Source organism: Elephas maximus, chromosome 15, assembly GCF_024166365.1.
Source record: "Elephas maximus indicus isolate mEleMax1 chromosome 15, mEleMax1 primary haplotype, whole genome shotgun sequence".
NCBI lineage: Eukaryota > Metazoa > Chordata > Mammalia > Proboscidea > Elephantidae > Elephas > Elephas maximus.
Window position 1 is genome coordinate 5659103 of NC_064833.1, and position 13236 is coordinate 5672338.

Consider the following 13236-nt stretch of genomic DNA (forward strand, 5'->3'; position numbering starts at 1 on the left):
AACCCAGCAATTTCCACTGTGGACACGTGTGTGTGCATTTAATTGTTTGTAACTTTTTCTTATGAAACTCTTCAAACATATATAAAAAGTAGAGAGTATAATAAAATGAACCCTGTGCACCCTCACCCTGCACAACAGCTATCACCTATCATAGCCTCTCTTGTTTCATCTATATCCTCATCTACGTCCTCATACTCCCCACACAGTCCCCCCCACATTATTTTGAAACAAATCCATCTACTTTCTGGATATATTTATTTTTATAGATACTGTCAGGTACTTTCTCAGCCTACTGAAGCACCAACAATATATTAAAAAGGGGTCTTTTTGTTCTTAGTGTCTTTACCAAATCTTGATGGTCCATGGCTGGAAGGTAGACTCTGGGTTGCTCTAATCTAGTTGTTCAAACTTTGGTATTTGAATAACAACAACAAAGACTTTTTATGTGTCACTTTCAAGCATTGTCTCCCTTTTTCCTAGGGTCATCCTGGAGTTCCAGGTTTTATGGGGCCCCCAGGGGACCCTGGACCACCGGTAAGTAATGATTTTTAATTCCTCCTCTTTAACCTTGACATCTGAGCCCATTTCCACACTTATTGGAGATGGCATCACACTGGACCTACTTCTTATTTTATAAGATGGGCTGGAATCTGAAAAGTGCCCAGGGATGAACTAGAAGTACAGGTCCTGGGGGAGAGTGCAGAGGGTCTTGGGGAGCCTTGGTGGACAGTGTAACTAGAAGGCTATTGGGACTGAGTGGTGCTGGCAGGCGTCTTAGTTTCTTAGTGCTGCTGTAACAGAAATACCACAGGTAGGTGGCTTTGTCCCTCCTGTCATTTATGCATTGCTCTTTGAGTACTGATTATAAGTTAGGCACTGGCCAGGGTACCAGGGACATAGGGACCAAGCCAGCAGGGCTCATCTCTTCCAGGGTTTGTTTTCAGGTGATCAGTCGCCATCCTTTTTCCAGATAAAACCCTTACCCTGTTCCCAGTCTGCAACAGGAAATTTGATTCCAATTTAGCTAGTTCCAGGTGTCTAGGATGCTAGCAGCTTTTGCCAGAATTATGTAGAAGATCCTCACTTGAAGTAGACGCTCTCTTGTCCTGTTAGCTATGGACTAGATATGTAATTTTCCCCTGTAGCTGCCTACAGGGAAGCATGAACCTTAGGCTGTTGGTTTAAATGTTATCCTAATCTCCCCTGAAGATGAATCCAAGGGTTAGTTTCTTGCCTCCTGCTGAGAAATGTCCCCTAGTATGTAGCTGGACACGTCCGCTCTGAAGTGAGGCCATGTATGTTGCTGTAGGGATGACTGGCTAGCTGCTTTGTCCCTTTCTAAAATGCTGCCGCTATTCCTCCAACTTCTTTGTCCTGCCGGAGAGGACAGACCAACCTGATGGGGAGGCAGAAGTGCATTTGAAAGATTTATGGTTCAGGTAGCTGGGAGGTGTGTGCAGAGGACCAGATCGGTGCATCATCCCATTTACAAAGTTGTTAGTTGTTTTTGAGTCGATTCCAACTCATGGTGACCCCATGTGTGCAGAGTAGAACTGTTCCATAGGGTTTCTAAGGCTGTCACCTTTTGGAAGCAGATTGCCAGGCTTTTCTTCTGAGGCACCTCTGGGTGAGTTCAAACCACCAACCTTTCGGCTAGCAGTTGAGCACTTAACCGATTGAGCCAAAGAGGAGGATACTAATGACCTCTGCTGAGCAACTTCCTGCTTTGTCCTTCTTAGGGAGCAGGTGGAATCGCGGGAGCTGCTGGGCCACCAGGAATCCAAGGACCCCCGGTAAGTACCTCAAGGCACAGGACCTGCCTTCACTCAGCATTCAGGTCTTCTCAGAACCCTGACTGTTTTCCAGCCCTTCCCTGGCCTTCCCTGCCTCCTGTGGCTCACACATTCTGAGGTTCTATTTGACGCTAGTCTTGCAGTGAGATGGTGGCAGAAATCTCAGGTTACTTCACCACTAAAATAAATGTTTGGATGAAATGACCAGGTGATACGTATTCCAGAATTCATCTTACAACCACCAATGCCAACAGGTCTTTGGGTTTAGTCCCATCTCTCTATTCTATCCTGAGCAGACACTGGAGAGCCGAAAGGTTTGGGGCCAACCCACCATGAGCTTAGGGTATGTGCCAGGTAGCATGCTAGACAGGAGGTGGCCACTGTTAGTCTTACTGCTCAAAAGAGGGGCATGAAGTTCAGAAAGGAGAAGTCACTTACCAAGGTCACACAAGTACAAATAGTGGGGCTGGCATTTGGACCACAGTTTTTAACTCAGAAACCAGAATTCCTTTCATTGCAGGAAGCTGCCAGAACTGCTCCTGGTTTCAATGTCATAAAGCAAAAGGTGAACATCGATTCATCAGGCATTTTGCTAATGCCCAAATCAAGAATGGCAACTGAGTATATGCATATAAGTACCTAATTAGTATTTGTACTATTCCCATTTTATAAATTAGAAAAGTGGGGGCCAGAAAAGTGCAATGATGAGTTCGGGGTCACACAGTGAGGACATGTCAGGTTCAGGCACAAGTCCTGGTCTATGGGCATTTCAGCATTATGTTCCAAGCCCAGCTAGCAAGAAGCTCCACCCTGTCCTGGCATCCTGGGACTCCAGAGCCAAGGTCATTTTCGGATTGCCTGGTACAACTTCCTCTTCTTGGAACAAGGCAGCCAAGGCCAAATGGGGTTGAGTACTAGGTCTTACAGGAAATTAAATCCAGATTGGGAGTTGAGTCAATTTGAAAATTTGTGTTTTAGAGTTCTTTCTGCTGTTCCACTCTGACCCACAGTGTGAGATGGCTGGGGTTGGGGGAGCGAAGGATGTTGAACTTGAAAAATTACAGCTACGTGGTTCTTTTTATGACCATCACCCACTCAATTTTTTTGAAGTAGCCCACCTAAAACATACTGGAGGCAGCTTTTTATTGATTTTCAGACAGCGAAAGATTTCCCTGATAAAAACTAATGGGCTGTTAGCTCTAGGAAAATAAATGTGGAGCCCAGATGCAAAATCATTACATTCCTAAGAATTAAACCATATTAAATAAGACTTTCATTCCACCATGGGGCCCCTTGGAAAGTTAGGATGGTGCTTGACGCTGTCCATGGTTCCGACACTTCACCGTAAACCTCACACCAAAGCATAGTGAATGTCTTCTAGCCCAGTGAAGATTGGTAAGTCAAAAAAAAAAAAAAAAAATTACATGGGGAATAATAATACTAATAAAAAATACATACAAACGTTTTTCATTGTATTTTGAATTAAAACATACAAATGCACATCTGTTTGCCAGTCTTTTGACACAGGCTCAAGGTGAAGGTTTTAAGTTTGACTTTGAGTCACATGGAAACCCTGGTGATGCAGAGTTTAAGAGCAATGGCTTCTAACCAAAAGGTTGGCAGTTCAGGTCCACCAGGCACTCCCCGAAAACCCTATGGGGCAGTTCTACTCTGTCCTTTAGGGCCACTGTGAGTTGGAATCAACTCAATGGCAATGGGCTTTTGGCTTTTTGAGTCGTATGCCATTATTCTTGTAAAAAGAACATCTATCTATCTATTTGTGGCTTTTGTAAAAAGAGCTTTGAGGATATAAAAGTACCTGCGGAGCAGTCTGAATGTAGAATCTTAGGAGTTTTAGGAATCCTTCCCCCATCTTGTATAGCTATCTTATAGCTATTTAGACAGTGAGTGACTCATCTTTATCAAATATTTTCAAACCCATAAGTTAATTTGTTATAAAATCACAATTCCTTTTTTTTGTTTTCTACTTACAATTTATTGGGTACCTAATACATTGTTGGGGAGCTCTGATTGTGCAGTGGTTAAGCACTCGGCTGTTAACCAAAAGATCAGTGGGTCAAACCCACCAGCACATTCTGCAGGAGAGAGATGTGGTGGTTTGCTTCCGTAAAGATTATAGCCCTGGAAACCCCGTGGGGAAGTCCTACTCTCTCCTATAGGGTCGCTATGAGTCAGATTCAATTCAATGGCAACGGGTTTGGTTTTTGGTTTTAATATATAATCAAATTGTATAATACCCATAGCAAATAATAACAGGCACACATAGGTTTAGGAGCAAACACAGTGACTCCTTGTGAGCCCATAACTCACCTGGTGGGAGCAGAGGGGCAGAGATGTACTGCAGTGTGGCTACTAGGCATAGGCATTAGGAGAGGATGGAGGGGCTGGTTTATCACGGGGTGGCTAAGGGAAGGTTGGTTAAGAGAGTGTTCGTCGTATTTTAGCTCCCTAATTAGATCATTTTTATATGACAACATATAAAATGTATACCAACCTGAAATAAAGATCAAATTTTGTTTTTGTTTTCTTCTAGGAGGCCACAATCACAGCCCTCAAGAGTACCTAATTTTGTGTGGCATTCAGATTAAAACGTAAAACCTGGCATCAGTATTTTACCACACATATACGCAAACACTATTAGCAGATTATAAAGTTGTAGGAATTCTAAATAGAGACATATAATAACACGGAAGCACTCTTTGTGATAGAAACAGTAACACTGATGACCCCACGCTGACTTAAAAGCTTTGGTTGACAGTTATGTGTGTGATTGAGGAATAAAATGAGAAATTAAGTATTCATTAATGCAGTCTTTCAAAATAGGGGTCTATTTCACAGGGGAAAGAGACACTAGAAGCAATCATTGGTGGTAAAAAGTTTGGGAACCTCTGGACAAGTCGATGTTAATGATAAAACCATCTGTTTTCCATGTCCTCTGGTCAGCTCTCCACTTGCGTTGGCTTCTGTGCAAACAACACCTCCAGGTGCAGTTGTCTGTGCTGTGCGGGTGGGGAATCCAGTCTCAGGAAGCCTGGAGATAAATTACTGAATTGGGCCTGGATCTCGATTTTTGGACTCCAAAGCCCCAATCTCTTCTTTCTGCAACGTCTGCCAATCTCTAGTTCCCCCTGAGTCTATGTAATGGGGTCTACCCATGAACTAGGGTAACTATGCTCTGCCCCAGGGCACCTCTAGCTCTGGAGGAAGCAAAGGCTGGGAAGCAGTAGGGCCGCTAGAGGCACACCTAGAGGCGTACCTCCCTTCTAACCATGGACTGGCTCTCCCCAGCCACCAAAGGCAATGCTGTGCTCAATCATTTACTTCCAGAAAAGCCCATCAGAAATAATCTTTAGACTTTAAACCTTAAAACTGTCTCCTGAAGTCTTCTTTGAGCCAAAAATTATTGTTGTTGGGTGCCATCAAGTCAGTTCTGACACACAGTGACCCTGTGTACAATATAACAAAACACTGCCTGGTCCTGCACCATCCTTGCAGTTGTTCTTATGCCTGAGCCCATTGTTGCAGCCACTGTGTCAGTCCATCTTGTTGAGGGTCTTCCTCTTTTTCACTGATGCTCTACTTTACTAAACATCTTGTCCTTCTCCAGCAACTGGTCCCTTCTATAAGTATGTGTACTTTGAGTATTGTGCTCTTTTAAAGAATTATCTATGTGAAATGAAATTGACGGCAGCAACCTGAAAGTTTAGATGAGAAGCTTAGAGGGCATGAGTCTAAGTCAATGGTGCTTGAACAATTCAGAGAAGGATGGTGAGACTGTTTGCACAATTGGAAGAATATAATCAATGTCAATGAATTGTACATGTAGAGATTATTGAAATGGTGTATGACTGTGTATATTTTCACACACACACACACAGAGATAATGCAAAAAAAAATGCCAATCAGAAAGATTGAATGGTGTTTTTATGTCTTGAATCTTTAGGGGAAAGAAGGTCCTCCTGGCCCCCAGGGCCCATCTGGATTGCCAGGAATCCCAGTAGGTAGCATGTTTTAAAATCTCATTTCTGTATGACAAAAACGAGTATATGTTTTTTGTTATTGAAGCAAAGCATGGTCATATAGGGGAGTTTTGTGTCTTATAGAAATTAGAAGTGAAGTAATGACCAACTTATTTACCAGCCAAAGCGAACTATGATTAAAATTTTGGTGGAGTCAGTCTTAATCTTCTTCCATGCATACTTTTGTTATTTACTTATTGAAATAGTATTTTTATCAGCACAATGCTGAGTAGCTGCTTTGCAAATCTGGGCTGAAGGAATGGCCGAATGAATGAGTGATAAATGAATGAGCAACACACCTATGACCTGTGTCAGCACTCGAGGGACAGATGGACCAAGCTGTGGTTCCAGCCCTTGGGGGCCTGTGGTTTTAGGGAGAAGGCAAACAAAACAGCAAGACACCATTGATGTGGTGTGTGTTGCATGCTGTGATAGATGGAAACACAAGAGCTGTGTGAGCTCGGAGATCAATGCCTGAGCAGACCAGAGGGGCACCCGAGCTCACTGGGGGAAGCAAGATGTATTAACTTACATTGACTGGCTATAAGAAATAAGAATTCCTTCCATTGCTGATAGGTGCCGTGGAGGATACAAGACCCAGTGACTGTACACCAGCATTTGTTGATCACTACCATTCATTCCCATGAAATAAAACAATCAAGCTCCCATTTATTGAATGCTAGATCAGTGGTAGACACCATGCAAAGAAGACCCTTTATGTTACATATGATATATAGAAAGCACATTATATGTAACAGAAGAGCCAGCAAGGGACTGTCTTAGGCCAGACTAGTGTATAAATATATATACAGAGAAAGTTTATATCAAGGAAATGGCTCACACAGTTGTAGAGGCTGGAATGTCCCAAGTCCGTGGGTCAGGCTGGAGGCTTCTCCTGATTCACGAAGTCATAGGGGCTGGGAAACTCAAGATCAGCATGTCAGAGAGCAGGGCTCTTGCTCACAGGCTGCAAAGACCAACGGATCTCAAGATTGGTAGGCAAGACGGCAGGTAAGCTGCTCAAGTCTCAAGAACTGGAGGTCAGAAGAACAGGAGCCAGCTACAGGATCCAGATCGACCAAAAGCCTGAGAGCCTTGCTGGAAAGTCCATCTATATTGGATGCAGGCCATGCACCCAAGGAAACTCTGTTTCAACTGATTGGCTACTCACAGCAGATCCCATCATAAAGGTGATCACATTATATCAAATCTCATTATGGACGTGACCACATCATCATGTGACTGCCAAACTACATCGTAACTGCCAAAGCGTTGAAAATCATGGCCCAGCCAAGTTGACACACAACGTTAACCATCACAGGGGCTCTAAATTTCTTATTATTTTATATCAATTATAAATTAATTTATTAATAACAACAACAACATGTTGGCCATCTACGGTAAACTAGGCACACTATATGTTACAATGCTAAATCCTCACCCTGAAATGTAGCTGTGGTCATCCCTGTTTCTTAAAGGTGAGGCTCCAGGAAGTTAGAGTGATCTGTGATATAGTTAGCAAGGGGCAGCCTTTCTCGGAAATTCAAAGCTATTTCTTAGGTTATTTGGTAGGTGCCCCGTGTGTCCAGTTCCCCTCAGCAAGGTGCCGCTGCCCTTCCGGTGACCCAAACATCTGCACCAGAGTCCCCCACAGGGTCCCCTGCCCACCGCCTCCCCGAGTTTGCTGGTCTTCCTCCTGGATGTTTCATCTATTGCACGGGGCTTTGTTTTCTCTGCATGGCTCTCCTGCCCCTCCTCCCTGCTGCCTCCCTGTTCCAGGGAAATGGTTTCTGGAGTTAAACTTTTAATTGAAAAGAGGATCGATACAGCCAGACCTCACAGACAGCACAGCTGTTTTTTGGGGGGTTCATATGGTGATGCCTGGAGTAGCATTCATAGAGAGTTACAGGAGCACATTGAGTATGGGGACAGCATCCTGGCTGGTCAATAAATTCAGATCTCTATTTTTTTATCCACCAGTGCCCGGGCACTGAGGTTGAAAGCGCTAACAAGGCACTAACACCATTTCATCAGCAGCCGCAGCAGTCGGGGCAGCCACAGCCCTGGTGCCATTTATTGGTGTCTGTTTTGTTCAGCATTGCAAGCAGAAGCATCGACTCTGAGCCACCTAGCGACTCTGCAGGGCAGGCTTATGATCTCTGTGTAGGAGATGAGGCAGCGAGGCTACAGGAGGTTAAACAACTTGTCCAAGATCACATGGCCAGTATGTGGCAGGCAGGATCCAAACCTTACTCCTTGGACTCCATTTCCCCAAGAGCTAGGCCAGGTTGGTCCAGGATGGGAACTTCAGACTTTCTGGAGCCCTGGTGGCAAAGTGGTTAAGGCTCAGGCTGTTAACCAAAAGGTCGGCAGTTTGAATCCATCAGCTGCTCCTTGGAAGCCCTCTGTCCTATAGGGTAGCTATGAGTTGGAATCAACTTAATGACAATGGGTTTGGTTTGGTTTTTGGTTTAGATACACATGAGGGTTATAGTCCCCTTATAGAGCAACATGTCAGCTCGCAGAGGGTGGGGAACAGGTAGAGGGGTCATAGCTGGATTTCATGGAAGGAAACGTAAACCCAACGTAGCCCAAGAATAGTCCTTGCTCTTACTCACGCTCATGTTCCAGGAGCTGCACTAAGTACTGGTCTGCATGTTATATAATGCCCTCATCTTCATCAGAGCCCGCATGCTCCTTCCTCATCACCTGTTCAATCCACAAGGCCCAGGCTTGAGTCCCCGCTGTGCTAAGCTTGGCTTCATGAGAGTGTCCAGTAGGGGCTTCTTCAGAGCAGTAGCCTTAACAATAATGCTACTGCCGTTTATCTTGTTCCCAGTGTGTGCGGGGCACTGATAATCACAGGTCCGCAGCTAGAATCCTGGAGTTGGAAGAAACCAGGAAATCAAACCAATTCTTCTGTCTGTCGAAATGCCCTCTTAGCTGCTAACTGTGAGCGTAGCAGTGTTCTAGGAAAAAAGACATGTTGAATCTGCATTCCATTCTCTTCCCTCCCGTCATCCTTGACCTGGTAACTAAGTTGAGTTTCTTTTACAGGGAGAAGAAGGCAAAGAGGGCAGAGATGGAAAACCAGGCCCCGCTGGAGAGCCAGTAAGGGACTCTTATCAATTTTTATATCAAATTAATCATTTCCTAACAACATCATGTTGAGTGGTACTGTGAACTGGGCACATGAAATCATCTTTTATTTGTTGGTTTGTTTACTTCCCCCAGTGACCCTGTAAGGTAAACATTACTGTCCCCATTTTGCAGCTGAGGAAACTGAGTCTCAAAGAAGTGAAATGATGGGCCCAAAGCCACATGATGGACTGGTGGCAGAGTTGGAACCTGAGTCCAGATCTCCTGTTTCTCGCTCTGCATTTTCTGTTTAACTGTCCCATGCAGCCTCAGTACTATTGATGTGTGAGGGGAAGCTGAGACAGATGAGCACTGCGTGGAGTGGACTCTCATATCTGGAAGGACTATCGTTGTCAGCTGCCATCGAGTCAGCCCCTGACTCAGGCAGCCTCATGGACAGTGGAATGAAATGTTGCCTCGTTCTGCATCATCCCCATGATCATTTGCAGTTGGACCGTTGTGATCCATAGGGTTTTCACTGGTTAATTTTTGGAGGTAGCTTGCCAGGCCTTTCTTCCTAGTCCATCTTGGTCTGGAAGCTATGCTTAAACATGTTCAGCATCACAGCAACACGCAAGCCTCCACTGACAGACGGCTGGGGGCTGTGCTTGAGGCTCATCAGCTGGCAACGGAACCTGGGTCTCTGGCAAGAATCCTTCCGCTGACCCAGCAATGCCACCACGCCTGAAGACTGTCGTATCCACTGAGAACCTGTCCTTCACCTCCTAGCTCTAGGCGTTATGAGTTTGCCCTTTTTTTTAACTCTGACGTAGAGTTTTTAATTTTGTTCTTTACTGTCGGGTGCCCAGGGACACACAGTGAGGAGGTCCCTGTGGCCTCAGAGCCTTCCCGGGTAGCTGTTTGTTGGAGGTGTCAGGGTCTCTACAGACCCTTGCCTATGGCTTCACAGTTGTCCACACTTAGGTTGGTCTGTTCCTCTTGATTAGGCACAGGAATGATAAGGACTCTTCAGTTCCTGGCAGTGCTTTCCCTTCACTAGCTGCTTTCACAGAGTCCCTGGGTGGTGCAAACAGTTTGGCCCTCAACTACTAGCTGAGAGGAAGACAAGCCTGGTGATCTACTTCTGAAAGGTCACAGCTTTGAAACTCCCATGGACCAGTTCTACTCTGCACACAGAGGTTGCCATGAGACGGAATTGACTCAATGGCAACTTTTTTTTTCTTCTTTCTAATCCCTTTCATAGTCACAGCATCGAGGAGATGATAGAGCCTGGTCTCTGAGGTTCAGAGACCTGGGTTTTCCAAATGCCCACCAGTAGGAGACTACGTGGTTAAATGATAGTCCATCCACCCAATAGAATATGTTCTCCAGGTACTGACAGGGACCGAGGATGTTCTCCAGGTACTGACAGGGCACGTCTCCAAGATAACCTGTTAAGTAAAAAAGTGAAAGTAGAGTGTAGGGTTTGCACTATTTTGTATAAAAATGGGACAAATATATATATATGTAGTTGTTGTTAGATGTCATCAAGTTGGTTCCGACTCAGCAACCATAGGACAGAGAAGAACTGCTCCATAGAGTTTCCAAGGAGTGGCTGGTGGATTCAGACTGCTGACCTTTGGGTTAGCAGCCGAGCTCTTAACCACTGCTCCACCAGGGCTCCATATATGTACATTAAAAAAAAAAAATCTTTTTTTTCATACATACATACATATATATTTTATTTCTAGTATTTACTCCACAAAACACTAGGAAAAAGTAGTCACTGCCCATGGGAGGATGGTTTTGAGCAGATAGGGCTTTATAAAGACAGGAAAGCAACTTTGTGCTCCACAATATTTTAATTTGTTATTATCTTTTTTATTTTTGGAGCCATGCATGCATGACTTATGAAATTAAATGGAAAATATGACTAAAAAATATTGTATACAAACTAATTAATATAGTAAAACCTGCAAAAGCTGGAACTTGTGTAAGGTGGAAACCTGCCAGAGAAGGAAAACTCATTGGGTGTTTATGAGGTAGGGTTCTTAACACACAGCGATAGAAAAGTGGTAAGACTGTCCCTGGTCAAAGGCTCACAAGGCCCAGAAATACAAGGCAGTCCTGTCGAGTTCTGGCTCTCACGGGTTTCCCTGTAATAGTAGTAGTGGTAAAGTGGTCTTGGATGCTGGCTTCACTCTTTACAAGCCCATTGACCTGAGGTGCATCAAAAAGCATCTCCAAGTCTTGGTTCCCTTTTAAATAGAATAGGAATAATAGTGCCAACTTGCCAGAGTTGCTAGGGTATCACGCACGGTGAAAATTTGGTCAAATACATCTGGCTAACCTGTTAAGTAGAAACCCTGGTGTAGTGGTTAAGAGTTATGGCCGCTAACCAAAATGTCTGCAGTTTGAATCTACCAGACACTCCTTGGAAACCCTATGGGGCGGTTCTACTCTGTTCTTTAGGGTCGCTCTGATCGGAATCGACTCAACGGCAATGGTTTGTTTTTTTTTTAAATCTGTTAATTATTGTAGTGAGTTCTTTTTTCCAGCTGCCCCAGTTTTCACTCCTGGTGACGTTGGAACTGCGGATCCTTTAGAACCACTCAGTGGAATTACATAAAAGTTTCTACAGTGAGGTTTATGTTCCATTTAATTTGTTTGGTCATAAACTAATATGACTCATTCTGAATCTTATCCAACTTGCCGGTAGCCCGTATTTATCATTTTACACTGGTTGCTGGAAGCTGACACAAGAGCAGGGCTTTGAACTAGTTTGTTCTGGCTCGAGCCCCTGCTGAGAATTTGCATTTCCACCCCAGATACGCTGAACCAGAATCTACGGTTTAACAAGATCCCCAGGTGATTCTTACGTATAATAAATTTTGAGAGCCACTGCTCTGCTTGTTAGTGGTTCTCAGAACAGGTCCCCGACCAGCAGCATTAGCATACTCTAGTCTGTCCTATAGAGCCACTGTGAGTCAGAATTGACTTGAAGGCAACAGGTTTGGTTTTTGTTTTTTGGTTTAGGAACTTGTTAGAAATGCAAATTCTCAGGAGGGGTTTGAACCTGAATGAATCAGTTGGAAGCCCTGAACTGAAGTTCACTGCTGAGAGGAAGAGAAAGAGCTTTCAGTATCCAAGCAAAGTGAAAGATCTTGCGAAGCTCTGAAGGCTCACACCAGGCAGATCTGCCCTTGGGGGCAGGTGGCTGTAACCAAACAACCAAACCTGTTGCAGTCCAGTCAATTCCAACTCATAGTGACCCTACAAGACAGAGTAGACAGAGCAGAACTGTCCCATAGGGTTTCCAAGGAGCTACTGGTGGATTCAAACTGCTGATCTTTTGGTTAGCAGCCGAGCTCTTAACCACTGCACAATCAGGGCTCCAGTGGCTGTTAGCCAGGTGGAAATGCAGAAAGGGGGAGGGAAGGACAGGTATCACCACCCTGGGGGATGGCTATTCCATGTGCAGCAGGAGCTTCCTTTTTTTCCCAATGTTGTCCCTACGAAAACCTTACGGCAATTTGGGCACCATTATTGAACAAGATGAGAAAACAAAGGGTTAAGTAGCTTGGCCCAGGTGTAAAGTCATTTATAGCTAGGATGTCCCTATAATTTCTCGTCCAGACCAGGACCCTTCTGAGGGTGAAAGGGACACTCCGAATAGTTACTGCAGAGATGAAACGCACGTGACTAGGACTGTCCCTAGAACACCAGGAACACAATAAGCCCTGAGTACATGGTGGTTATTTGCATGGACTGACATCCATCAAATTGCCAGGGGCAAGAGTTGGCAGGATGGACAGAGACTGGCTTATAGAAATAGAATGATATGAAGCCCAGGCAGCAACTATTCTAAATATGTTGCCCTTAATCTCTCTTCTTTACCCTCAGGGCAAAGCTGGAGAGCCGGGTCTGCCAGGACCGGAGGGGGCTCGAGGCCTACCTGTAAGCACTGAATGAGCGTGTGTGTGTGCGTGCGTCACGTGTGTGGGGTGTGTGAGAGAGCGTGTGTATGACTGTGTGTATGCACCTGTGTATGAGTGCATGCATGTGTGGTGTGTGTGTGAGAGAGTGTGTGTGTCTGAGCATGTGTGCACATGTAGAAATGTGTGTGCATGTATGTCAGTGCATGCGTGCATGTGGGGTGTGAGAGCATGTGTGTCCATGTGTGTGCATGAATGTATGTGAGTGCAAGCATGTGTGTGTGCATATGTGAGTGCAAGCACGTGTGGCCGTGTATGGGTGCATGTGCCCGTGTGTGTGCCCATGTGTGTGCATGCATGTGAGAACATGCGTGTGTGTGAGTGTGTGCA

The 13236-nt window shown here is 44.8% G+C and overlaps 1 protein-coding gene across 2 annotated transcripts in view; it reads left to right on the forward strand.

The window, feature by feature from the left end:
• COL22A1 (collagen type XXII alpha 1 chain) overlaps positions 1–13236 on the forward strand; it is a 295566-nt gene that overhangs the window by 254689 nt on the left and 27641 nt on the right. For both annotated transcript variants that reach the window (XM_049854093.1, XM_049854094.1), the window contains 5 exons: positions 481–534; positions 1740–1793; positions 5758–5811; positions 8891–8944; positions 12815–12868. In XM_049854093.1, coding sequence (XP_049710050.1) covers positions 481–534; positions 1740–1793; positions 5758–5811; positions 8891–8944; positions 12815–12868 — 270 coding nt within the window. The remainder of the gene's footprint in view (positions 1–480; positions 535–1739; positions 1794–5757; positions 5812–8890; positions 8945–12814; positions 12869–13236) is intronic.